At 39.0% G+C, this 12,511-nt stretch overlaps 1 protein-coding gene across 1 annotated transcript in view; it reads right to left on the bottom strand.

The window, feature by feature from the left end:
- The window catches only part of NBAS (NBAS subunit of NRZ tethering complex), a 276,510-nt gene that overhangs the window by 136,457 nt on the left and 127,542 nt on the right, over positions 1-12,511 (bottom strand). The window contains exons 30-32 of the mRNA XM_072938186.1: positions 10,678-10,907; positions 8,126-8,238; positions 2,297-2,410 (exon numbers count right to left, since the gene is read on the bottom strand). Of these exons, the coding sequence (XP_072794287.1) occupies positions 2,297-2,410; positions 8,126-8,238; positions 10,678-10,907 (457 nt within the window). The remainder of the gene's footprint in view (positions 1-2,296; positions 2,411-8,125; positions 8,239-10,677; positions 10,908-12,511) is intronic.

Below are 12,511 nucleotides of genomic sequence, written 5' to 3'. Positions count from 1 at the left end.
CACACCCTTCACTGTAGCATAATTCACTGCTTCCTCCGCCTCGAAGATTCTAAACTCCCAGAGGCCAGCAGGTGTGTAACAGAACTGTGAATCCAAAGTACCCCTCAAAGTGATCGATCTTTACCCCTCTGCAGCCTCCATTTCCTCGTCTGTGAAATGTGGCTAACAAGAGGCTGAAGGGTGCCGGCACACAGATGCCACTGACACGTATCAGCTATTATTATGTACGCTCAGGGGGCTCACAGTACGAATACTATGTTGAGTGAAATGTAGATACTGGTCTTATTCTTTGATGATACTGTGCTGAAGGCATAATATAGATTCCACATGGAAGTCTGAAATAGAGGTGGCCAAATTGAAATGGTTCCAAGTACTAGAACTAAAACAGTTGCAATGAAGAAAAGAGGTCGAACACCGTGTGTTCTATGTGCTCTGCAGACTGAAGAAGAACTTTAATTCCGTTAAAAATACCAGTTTGCCAGGATCACTGATATTCCTACTTCTATGTCAAAGTCGCAAGGACGAAAATGGAAATTAAGCCTAGTCGGTAGGTACTTGGAAAATGCAGGCAGCATCCCTGACTGCTTCATCAGTGTCTATGCACTGGATCCTTATGAAATTCTTCCCTGATTCTCAGAGTGCTTCAAAGTTTACACAGTGCTTTTAGAGCATTAACTCATTTAGGTCTCTTATAACCTGACAGGTGAAGCAAGGGGGTGTCATTCCTGTTTGACATCATTTAGCAAATGAATGGGATGGTCAAGACTGAAGCAGTCTTCTGACCCCACAACCTACTTCTCCCCAGCCATCCAAGATGAGCCTGATGGACCAGTCAGTGTCAGCATCCTTCCAAGGCTGCTGCAAGTCCAGAGGTAAAGATACTAACGTTACGCTTTCAGATAGGCTAGAAAAGGACAACTATACACTAAAATCTACTAAGACTACAGACCTTAGGAAGAATTCTGTATATTGAGATTTTATATTAATAAACGTTTCCACTAGTTATGCTAAATATACATATTTAAAAGTTCTAGATATAAACAAATAATCCTCTTTACCTTTTTTAAGCTAAAAATGGAATTTATTTCAACTTAAGTAAAAAAGAAAAAATTCGGGGGGTAGAAGTATCTTTAAGCAGGATTAGATCCAGAAACATGTAAGATATTATTGGGGAATTTTCTTTCTCTCTCTCAAATGCATTTATTTTCAGAAAACTGATCAGGAAAGTGACTGCCAGAATCACCAAGGCTGTACCTTTATGACTTTCATTTGGAAAGAAAGAGCCTCTGTCTTCCTGTGTTCATACATCAAATGTCAAGAAAAATTTTGATTGGTTCTGCTTGAGTCACACGGTCAACCCTGAACTGGGTGGTGGACAGAATATTGTGGTCAACCACGTGGCAAAGCGTCTTGACTAGCAAGTCCAATGAGGTCACATGGGTTGGGAGAGGGATGGTGTCTCAAAAGAAGATCGCTCAGCAAACAGACAAACATGTCTAGTACAGGTAACTAGTGATTCAAATCAGCAGGGGGTTAGTGTTTACTCTTTTAGTTGAAATGGGAAGGTGACTGTCACAAAATTGTGCTAGATTCTTTTGAAAATCTTAAACTGCACATTTAAAATCTGTTTAAGAAGATAAGGACACGCTTGAAGATGTCCATCAGGTGGGATGCACAGAGGATGAGCCAAAAATACAAAAGAAAAGTATAAAGGGCTGGTGAGCAGAACAGCGTGAGACATGAAATGCGGAGTCAGAGAGACCTGCCCGGAAAGTCAGTCTGCTGTTTAACCCTGCTGAGCAGGACACTCAACTTCTCAGACCTTCAATTTCCCTTGTAAAATGGAAAGGACACATCATCACCACCATTTAACAGAAGATGAAGTAAGCTAATACAGGTGAAAACCCGATCAAATAGTAAATGCACACATTTTTCTAAGAAATGGTTTAGGTTCAAAAATATTACACACTGAATTTAGACACTGAAGGTGAACCGGTAGGGCTGGCTTGCTCTACATTAAGTTTTCTGGTTATAAATTGTAACCCTGACGTCTGTTTCTGATCTCACAACCACTTCATGGGGCCCCAAATTAGCCTGTCCTCATTTAAAGAACAGAAGGTCCAAGCAGCTCAATACAGGTACACATTTTTATAGCATTCCCATCTTTCTAGAAAAGACAAATCCTGCCCAAAAGCAGCTCTCCTGATGCAGTTAAGCGTATATCCCAATGTTTTCCTAGGATGATGTCGAGAATAACACAGATCCCTTACTCTGCACTTTAGGATCCAAAACGTACCTGCGACCCTCAGCAACTCAGCAAGGCCCAGAAGCTTGGTGGACTGTCTGTAGCACGTGGGGGACTGGGAAATACACTCCTTGATGAGGCCGATCCGATCAGAGCACAATCGCACTGCAAGAGAAAGACACACTGAAGACTTGTGGCCACGGACAGAGCCCAGGGCATCGTGACCTTCCTAATTTAAGGCACTCGAACAAAATAAAACTATGTTAACCTCTAGTTCAATAATGATTAAGTAAAAGACACAATTTAAAAAAAAAGTTATTGTTGCTTCTGCATAAATGATATACAACATGGATCTTTTATCACCAAACTTCTGAAACACAGCAAATGAACTGGGATTCTGAAGCTAGGAGAAGTGTCATCTTTTCAAGTGCCACGCCAGATTAGGGAAAGCTCTACAGACGGCGGTGTCTGTCTCTGAAAACCTCACCCGCTTTCTGTCCTCCCACCTGACCTCGACCCCCTGAAATCCACTCCCCGTTCCAAATATCCACTGTCCACCTCCACCTCGTCACCCCGTTGTGGAGGGCAGGAGTCCTCACTAGTCCAATTTATTAGCCTCTCTCCAAAAGCAGTCCCCATCTTCTCGCCTAAGCTACATGTTAGGAAAATAAAGTACATCTGATCACACCAACTCACACTGTGGAGTAGTTAAGCACACAAAGGGGAAAAAAAAAACGCCTCGAGTTAAAGAGTTTTATGTATATACTAGAAAGGAGTGGTATCTATTTATGATAGAGGTGCCAATCTTTGAGAAATATGTCACTACCTGGGAAGCTGGGACCCAATAAATACAACAATTATCATGAAAGCAGCTGACACTGGAAGAGTATGACCTGTGTCCCAGGCGCTGTTGTACGCACTTTACGTGAGTTAACCCAACAGGGCAGAACCTGAAAAGGATGAAACTGAGGTGCAGAAGTTTAAGTACTTAGGCCAAAGTCACTGCAAGTGATGGGACCTGAATTAGATTCAGCTCCTTAAATGTTTCCACACCCCCATTCCTTTATCCATTCCTAAATCCACGGCTACATTGGATACATCCTGTGTTCTCCCCAAACTACTTCTGGGTAGGTGGGAGGGGGCTCAGGAGTTGGGGACATAAAGGAGAAAGGGGGCAGCTTTTATTTGGAATGGGTTTTTTTTAGGGGGCGGGGTAAGTTTTCATTATGATTAAATTTCAAACTTACAGAAAGTTCGCAAGAATGGTCCAAAGAACTCCTCTACAGTTTTTGCCAAGATTAACCAACTGTTAATAATTTCTCCATTCACACTTGCAATCATGTATGCCCTTCCTCCCTCCCGCTACACACACATGTATATTCATAAATATATGTATCTACACACATCTATTTTTTTGAACCATTCGAGAGTAAGCTGCACGTATTGTGTCTTTTTGTCCCTAAATGCTTTAGCGTGTATTGGGCTATTTTAAGATGTCTATTTACGCAGCTCGAGGTACAGCACTCCCGCTGTGGCCTTTACTATGAAGTCAAAGGTAGACGTAGCCTTCAGTTACTTAGTTCACAATCACGACAGCTAACAGCTACATCCGAGCACAGCTTCTGAAGACTGTATTATTGTTCTCAGTATCCACTGCAATTATTCATATCCCAAATACCCACCTCACTAACTTCAGGCTTGGCAATGGCACTTCTATGGGCAATGAAATGTGAGTGGAAGTGACACGCCCCTTCTGAGCAAAAGCTTAAGGGTCATCTCGGATTCCTCATCTCTTCCCTCTGCTGACAGAACGCCACGTTTAAACTTCTCATATTGCTCTGAGATTTCTGAGGGTTTTTTTCTTTTCTAACCACAGAACAGTCAAACAAAAACTAACTGATACAATACTCTTCAAGTTTTTCCATAACTTTTCTCAATCAAAAAATTGTTTTTTTCCCTCTACATGTGCTATTTTGTGCTTTCCTCCTAGGATATATTTTAAGATGTGTATCACTACTTCAATATTTCAGATTCAGTAACTATAAGAAAGGTACTTTCTACATATTTCTAATTTGATTTTCAAAACAATACCTGTCATAGATATTACTGTCACTCTATATACGTAAAAACCTGGGTTTTCACAGACGCTTCAGTGGCCTTGTTTGATGAGCTCTTGTATTCTTCTTAGACAAACTCTAGGTTTAGTGACTCTCTAATAAGTGATTTCCTTCCTGTTACCACTCTTTCTAGCTCAATAAAATTAAGGTGGAAAACTGAAAACACACATAGCTACGGACCATCATTTTCTCACTTCCTTTTAATGGAACACTCAAGTTTGGTTCTTTGTCTGCTTGTTGCCCTAAGTACGGTATACCACTAACACTTCAAGTTCATTAAATACATTTGGGGAGTAGGATTCTAACAGAATGTAACTGCCATGTTAAAACGAGCTTTTACTTTCTCTCTCCCTTAAGCCTCTGGACAACCACTCAGTTGTTCCCTTTTACTCCTTACAATAGAACATGATAACTTCTATTTCAAAATGTGATATCTTATGTAAATAAATTCAAGCTGTAGATGTTATCTTCCCATTAAGGGAAGAGGTCTCTGACTCCTAAAATTCCTTTTCAAAATGAAATGAATAAACATGAAAAGAAAATGCACGTATGAAATAACTGACGGTCACTCAATTCCCTCTGGATCTCACAAATATTTTTTAAAAACTTCTATAAAACAAACACACCCACACAGACATATCCATCTCAGATATAAGAAGTATTTATCGACCAGCTACTCACATGCCAAGCAGTCTCATCACGTTAGGAGGCGGGGACAGCACGTGTCCAGCAAACCACAGATGTAAAGTATCGATTTCAGCCACTCACTAATGGCATCAGAGGCGCACAACATTTATAGTTACTCACGATGTTGAAGCACAAATTAGACCACGTAGGTGAGGAAGGAGATAATACGCCTGGGCCGGTCACTTAACTGATGAGTGAGAACACAGGCCCGAGTCTCCTTCTCAAAGAAACTTTTACTTTCACGCCTCTTCATCAGTAGAGCACTGTCCACTGTTACAAATGCAGTTCCTGAGCCAGACTACCTGGGTTTGAATTCTAGCTTCACCTCTAACTAGCTGTGGGACTGTAAGCAAGCTACTCAACTTTGATCTGGAGAACGAAAACAGTAACAGTCATTATCTCGTAGGCTACTTGAGAGAGTTAATAGACACATGCAAAGCATATTCAGAACATAACAATCACTCAATTGTTATTATTATTATTACTAACATAGGCACAGAAATGCTTAAGTATTGGACCCTGCAGTGTAAGGATTCTCAGTGTTTCAAGCTTTAACTCTCAGGACTAAGGACTATTTCATTATTATCTCCACCCGAGGAAGGTAAAGTTCAAAGACGTTAAATTACAGCAGAGCACAGCTCAAAGTGCTGAATCAGAATTTAAACTCAGACGTGACACACGGGCATGAATGAGAAATGAAATGAAATGAGAATGAGAAAGCACGTAAGACCACTCTAAGTCTACATCCGTACGAGGACCCCCAAGTCTGAAAACAGCTGAAATGCCGCTGATGCTCCTAGCGCTCTTACAGTACCCCAGGCACTGCAAACATATGACTTCATCTTTGTAAGAAAGTCTATGAGATGCTTCTAACTATGCCCTTCTCGTAAATGAGAAAAGTTAAACACCAAGAAAGGTTAAGACACGTGTCCAGCCACCCAGCAACAAGTGGCAAAATGTGCTCCAGGCTGGGTTTAACACAAGGCTGCAAGGCTGGAAACCTGACTTACACTGTTGAAGGAAGAATACGGGAGACAACTGGAATACCCTAAATCGGCTCATTTGAATAGTAAGAATAATTTACACACACACAAACGCCCCAGTTATAGGGGTGAGCACACACGTGTACACATGGAAACTCATCACAGGAGACTCTTACACATGGAGCCATTTTTATATGATATTTCTGATCCTGTTTTGATTTAACTCATGAACGATAACTTATCCAGTACCACTAGCCTTCACCTGATGAGAAACAGCAACTCCTGGAGTGTGGGCAAAGAAGGCTTCCAAAAAAAAAAAAAAGCAAAGTGACAAAATGAACTATTGTACATTGACTGCAACAAAAATACCTGGACCATAAATCTTTGAATACCAAGTTACTTTTTTGGCTGGTATTACTGATGGATACAAAAGCAGCATAAACCTGAATTATATCTGGCATAAACACAACCAACAGTATACAAAAGGAATATTCCGCCCCCACATCCACAAGGTTTTCTGACAGACATTCTAACAGGAAACTCCAAATCAATATATCAAGCTGAAAAGCTGTCAGGACATGAAAGTAAAATCTTTCTCTAGACCGGCTGCAGATACTGAAACCCATCCGCTGATCTGCAAACACTGCTAATTGAGCACCACAGAATAATCAGAGCACAATGTAATTTTCAAAATTCAGTAGCATTTGGGAAACTGTTTTGAACTATCTCAATCTGCTTGGATAAATAACTAGCTAAAATAAGACTTGAAGCTATAATGGCTGGACCTAACAAGTGATATAAGACGGACAAAAGTTTCATAGTTCTCTGGACTCTCTCAGGGCTGAAAGCTTCAATTAAAAATATGTGTCTCGGGGGACGTAGTTAATGATTTAAGATATCTGAGAATAAATCAGTAACTCTAATGAGTCCTCACAGTTTTAAGAAGATTTGAGCTCAAAAATTACATGCACAGTGCAACTGAATAAAATTTGCTGGTGATTTAACAATCACCTTGAATGTACTTGTTTAAGATGCTGCAGGGTATTTATAACCACATACAAATTATTTTCAAAAAGTGATATTCAAGGTAATAGTAATACTACCTATTACAAGTCTAATAAACTTGAGTGACAAACAGAACTTTAATTTTTAGTAAAACTGCAATGGAAATCCACATGAAAACATGAGAATGTCTCTACTGGCTCATCTTCCCTAAGATCCATTTGATTCAAAGCACCACCGAAGACAAAGACACCAAGGAACCTGTATCAGGCTGCCATTGTCCAAAGAAACTAGAAGTTTAAAAAAAAAAAAGAGAGAGAGAGGCAATTCTGGTAAAAATTTATTAAAAACCAGAGAGATGGAAGGAACTCAGCTATACTTTCCCCACCCTCAATTCCAAGTATGTCCAGCGTTAAGACTAAACATAAGAGATTGCATGGGAACCAGCCAGGAATGCCTCTGATAACCTAGCTGCCTACTTCATTTGAGGCACTGAGGTCAAGGGTTTGAAGCAACAGAAAACCTCCCACCCACTTGTCAGGCAAGGATCTGGACACCAGGAGATGCACAGGGCCCTCTCTGCACAAAGTACAAAAGGACAAGTGACCGGGTAACACAGCACGCTTGTTTTGGGTGGGACTAGCCTGACTTCTACCTTTAGGTAAAAGGACGTGAGCAATGTTAAGATACTGCTAGCAATTTAACTCTCAACAACAACTTCCTGTCATTCCCTCTTGTTAAAAAATACATATAGATTAAATTAAGGAATATTACACAGTTAAGCATAAAAAGAAATAAACATTATCAGTTACAGCTACTTCTATACCTATGCAACTGAAACAAATAAACTGCAATTCAAAACTGATGTAAACCTGAAATGTTCATCCATAATCCCCCATTTCTACTTTTATTTTTATCCAACAGCCTCACTGCTGTTACCAACATTATTGGGAAATCGGACAGAGGATGGGACCCGTTGCTAATGGATTAAACGACCAAAAGTACCCTTTGGTTTAAAAACCTAAAAAGGAACAACAGTAAACGGATGCAAAATAAGTTAGGGCATGTAACACCTTAAGTAGAAAACTCACCTTGCAAAGGGAGAATCTTCACACCAAATTCTTCAAGACACCCCAGGGCTTGGATAAGATCGAGCTCTTCTTCAACAGCAGCGGGCCTGTCTGTTATCAGCTGTAAGCAGCACCTGGGGAAAAAATATGTTACTTTGCCTTTTTTAAAAATATGTTTAGCTAAGTTGCCTTTCTATATTCAATAACATGAGATCCAACACATATTTCTCGAAAACCTACTGCATTGCAGGTAATGCGCTAGAGGCTTTCTGGTATCTTGTTTAATCCTCACAGCAAGCCTGAGACAGGCAAATACCACCACTGGCTTTTTCAGGAAGCCAAAAAAGAAAAAACCTGAAGCTCAGAGAGGTGAAGTGATTTGCTCAGGGTTACAGGGAGAGTACGCAATGGTATTGCAGTATAAAGCAAGGTACGGAAACTCTGTTTCATGCTCTCTTTACTGTTGACCCCAAAGATAATAATCATCTTACAAAGAATAATAAAACAAAAAATAGATGGAATTCAGATAATGTCCTGTTAGTTCTCTAAGGAAAACAGAAATACCTTCATTCAGTCACAACTGTGCTCTCAGAGGGAAAAAGAATCACCTGAGAAACTGCGCAAGATTTTTCTGATTAAAAAAACAGTTGGTGACACAGTACTGAGATAAACACAGGAGAAAGCGATCTGATGATACAAGAATTTGTGATACCTACAGAGTATTTCAAGCAAATTTTTTTAAACTCAGAGAAAATGTACTTTAATAAATATTTTAAGTTACGACAATCTTATTTTTCTGCCAGGTGCATGTAGAGTGTAACAATGGGGCATGAGACTAGAAAACACAGGCTCAGGCCATGGAAACCTAACAAATGCTACTCATGGACCATCAGATGAGGACATTCAGGCCCCATCACCCACCTACATGATGAGTTACAGACACAGGCCTAGCTTGCTCTTGCAAAATTTTAGAATTTACATCAGACGAGCACTAACATATACTACTATTGGTTCAAGTATGAACAGTATATAACCTACTTGTGCATCTACCAAAATTCTAACTGTCCCTGCCTTTGAACCCAGGAATTCCAGTTCTAGGAACTTACACTACAGACAGGCTCTCACAGGCACAGACTTAATTATGGATGTTCACTACCACCGTCTTTCCAAAATGAAAGAAAATAGACTCAATCAGGAACTAACTAAATAAATTCTATAAAAGTCAAACCATCAAAAAAGAAAACAAACCTATATGTACTCATGTGGAAAAACCTTCAACGTAGACTGTAAGTTAATAAAACAAGATAAAGATGTTGTACAAGTAGTAAGGATTTATCTGTGATTTAAGAAAGAGGAGGGTAACATTTAATAAGAGTCTGGAAGGAAGATTTTAAGAACAGCTAAGGGAAAAGGGGCAACTAGAATGAGGAGAGAGACATTGTCAACATCTATCCTTCTGTATTTTTGAATATTTTATCTTGTGGGTGTATTGCTTCCTCAATTAAAAAAACTAGTTAACAAATAATCATTTAATCAGTAAGCACGGATGGGGTATTTTCTAATTCAATAGAACTGTGAACAATTAAATACGCCTGCGCTCAACGGTCACCATTTGGTGCCATGCTACACACATATGACATTTTTTAAATTAAGGTGCATCACTGTGGGAGAAAAAGGAATGGAATGAAAGGGAAATACTGTAAGTATAGTTTTAAAAATGATCTCTGGGAACACCTGTCAAAAAGATTTAGGTCGAATATAGCTCCCAGTTTCTAAGGCTATTCTATTTGATATTTTCATCATCTGAAATAGAAATACTATCCCATGGGAGAGAAGGAAAAAATGTACTATTTTAAACAACTTTGTCAAGTTCAATAACATCGTTTGAGAAAACATGATTCTTTCTGTGATAAGATATCACTGGGGGAAAAAAGTTACCTTAAGTTTTGCTAGAGCTAAAACAACTACCAGTCCATTTGAGGGGAAAAATAAGATAAATCGTATATAATAAAAACTTGGCAACACAATTAAACCACAGGGCAAATGTCCCCTATGCAAAAAAGCTCCTAAGAATCAACAGTAAAAAGAGGAACACCAAATTTCCTGTACACAGGCCAGGAGAGGAAAAGAACTCGTGGTCCAGAAATTTCCACCTGGAACGGACTTTTGAGCTTCATTGTGTAATGAATCAGGTCCCCTGTCCCTACACAGAGCACAAGCTGTGGAAAGGATACAGGCGTCACCTAATCTGCTGAAATTTTCCAGAACCGGAATTTGCAGGCTATCACATGAATCTCTTCCAACAGGAGAAAAGTACAACCTTACAGATAATCAGATGGAGTGACTGTGGGAAAGCAGGCTAGACACAAAGGGTCACAAGAAAGTTAATGAAGATTCATGATGTAATTAAGGTTTCTTTCTATAGTCAAGCAGTAAGTAACTGTCCCTCAGCCAGCAGAGTCAATCTGTACTTGCGATAACATATTTTGTAAAGTAGAGAATAAAACCAACCATGAAGGCTGTGCGTTCTGACTCCCCTCTCCCTCTCATGGAAGAATACAGACTTGCTCTACCTGGCCAGATCCATGCAGCTGTCTGTGAGGTTGGTAGAAGAATTGAAGTACTCTCTGCTGGCGGCCAAAACCAAGTCGATACTTTTTTCATAACTGACCCTATACTGGGTTTTTCCTTTTTGGGCTCCGCTAGCTGGTGGGTTTATTGAACAAGCACTGCCGTGCATCATCTGCCCAGCCAGGTGGATATTTTCAAGGCGACTGGAACACAGAAGGCTTTCTGTAAATATCTGGGGGAAAGAGAAACTGGAATTAGTGCTTACTGAGGGAGGATTCGGTTCTCAGCACAATGGAGGCTCTGATATCCAAGTGAAATAAATGAAAATACATCCATCCTATAGGTAGAGGTTGCACAATATTGTGAATAAAAAAAACTCAATAAAAAAATCCATCTTTTAGGGAGAAGAAATAATTTAACTGAACAAACCAATGCTAAACATAATACCTTAACAAGTTACAAAGAATACTTGAGAAAATAAAGTTTATTCTCATTAAAAACGAGATCCATTAGACATACTGTCCCAAACTCAACAGGGCCCACTCTGATTAACCTATTTATAACATTTCAATTTTTTAAAAGAAAATCTTTGAATATGGTACACATAATTAATGACTACTTAAAGCACATGAAGTCGTTCTCACAAACTAAACACCCAAGCTACACATGTTAAACTTAGTCATTAAAATTACAATATACCATAACAGTTTTTTTCCCAACCAGCAAATTAAAACCTATTTAAATAAAACAAAAGCCACTGATGACAGGTATTCATGCAAATGTCCTATTACTCTATAAGGCAACTAATAGATCAAAGAACATAAAATTTATTCTACAACTGAGATTACTTACTTACTCCAGAAAGTCTTAAAGAGATCCCTTTAAACCCACACTAATGACGTCAATATGTAATTAGTACAAGAACTTCCCCAAGGATGCTCTTTCCTATCAGGCCACTGTGAGATAAGCTTAGCACAGAAACAAAAGCAAGAGATGAAAAGATTTCACAGAGAAGTAAGAGTCTCCTTGTAATTAAGAAAGCTACCCAACTTTCCTAGGACCTCCTTATTTTCTTTTGTTTCTAGGCTTCTGGAGAAGGGATTTTTAGACAGGCCTTTACTAAAATGACTGATAAGGATAAAATTACTGATATCTACAAAGGATTCACTATAAGATACATATTGTGATAGAAAGCAAATTGTCAATAAGTAACCTTAATTACTTAGACTGACAGGTGAAAACAGTTTCCTCCAAGTGACCAAAATGACTTAGATATAACACTTTCTCTATTCTTTGGGTTTAGTAAGCCATAAAGAGTCAAAATAATTCAGTCACTCCAGTATTTTAAAATTTTGCTAAAATAAACAATATAGATTTCTGCCCTACAGGCTACACAGAAATCTTCAACTTTATCAAAATTGTGCCAATGAGATTTCAAACTGTTTTCCAAGGACAGCAAAACCTAATACGGCAGCCACAAGTCAGTAAGACAATACAGCATAACTGAAATGGCACTAAAACATTTTAAAATGTTTAAGTTTACCAAATCTATATTATCTTCTTCTAGAACGGTTTCAAGACTGTTCTAATATGATTTCAAACATTTTCTCAAAGGAGAGAGACAAATAGGCCAAAGTCATTAAAATATCAAAGCCTGGTACAAAGGTGCTAAAATATAACACGAACAATGCAGCACGTCGAGTTGTTATGACAGATTACATAGAAGCCAGTTCAAGTGTAATATACTTAGCGCCAATTTTTAAGTCAGCATCAGGAAATACCAGGAAATAATGCTACTCCTACTTTAAAACATGATTTCAGGCATACCGATGACAG

The sequence above is a fragment of the Vicugna pacos genome, chromosome 15 (assembly GCF_048564905.1).
Source record: "Vicugna pacos chromosome 15, VicPac4, whole genome shotgun sequence".
NCBI classification, from domain to species: domain Eukaryota; kingdom Metazoa; phylum Chordata; class Mammalia; order Artiodactyla; family Camelidae; genus Vicugna; species Vicugna pacos.
The sequence above is the reverse complement of the archived record's forward strand: the minus strand, read 5'-3'. Positions and strand labels throughout refer to the sequence as shown.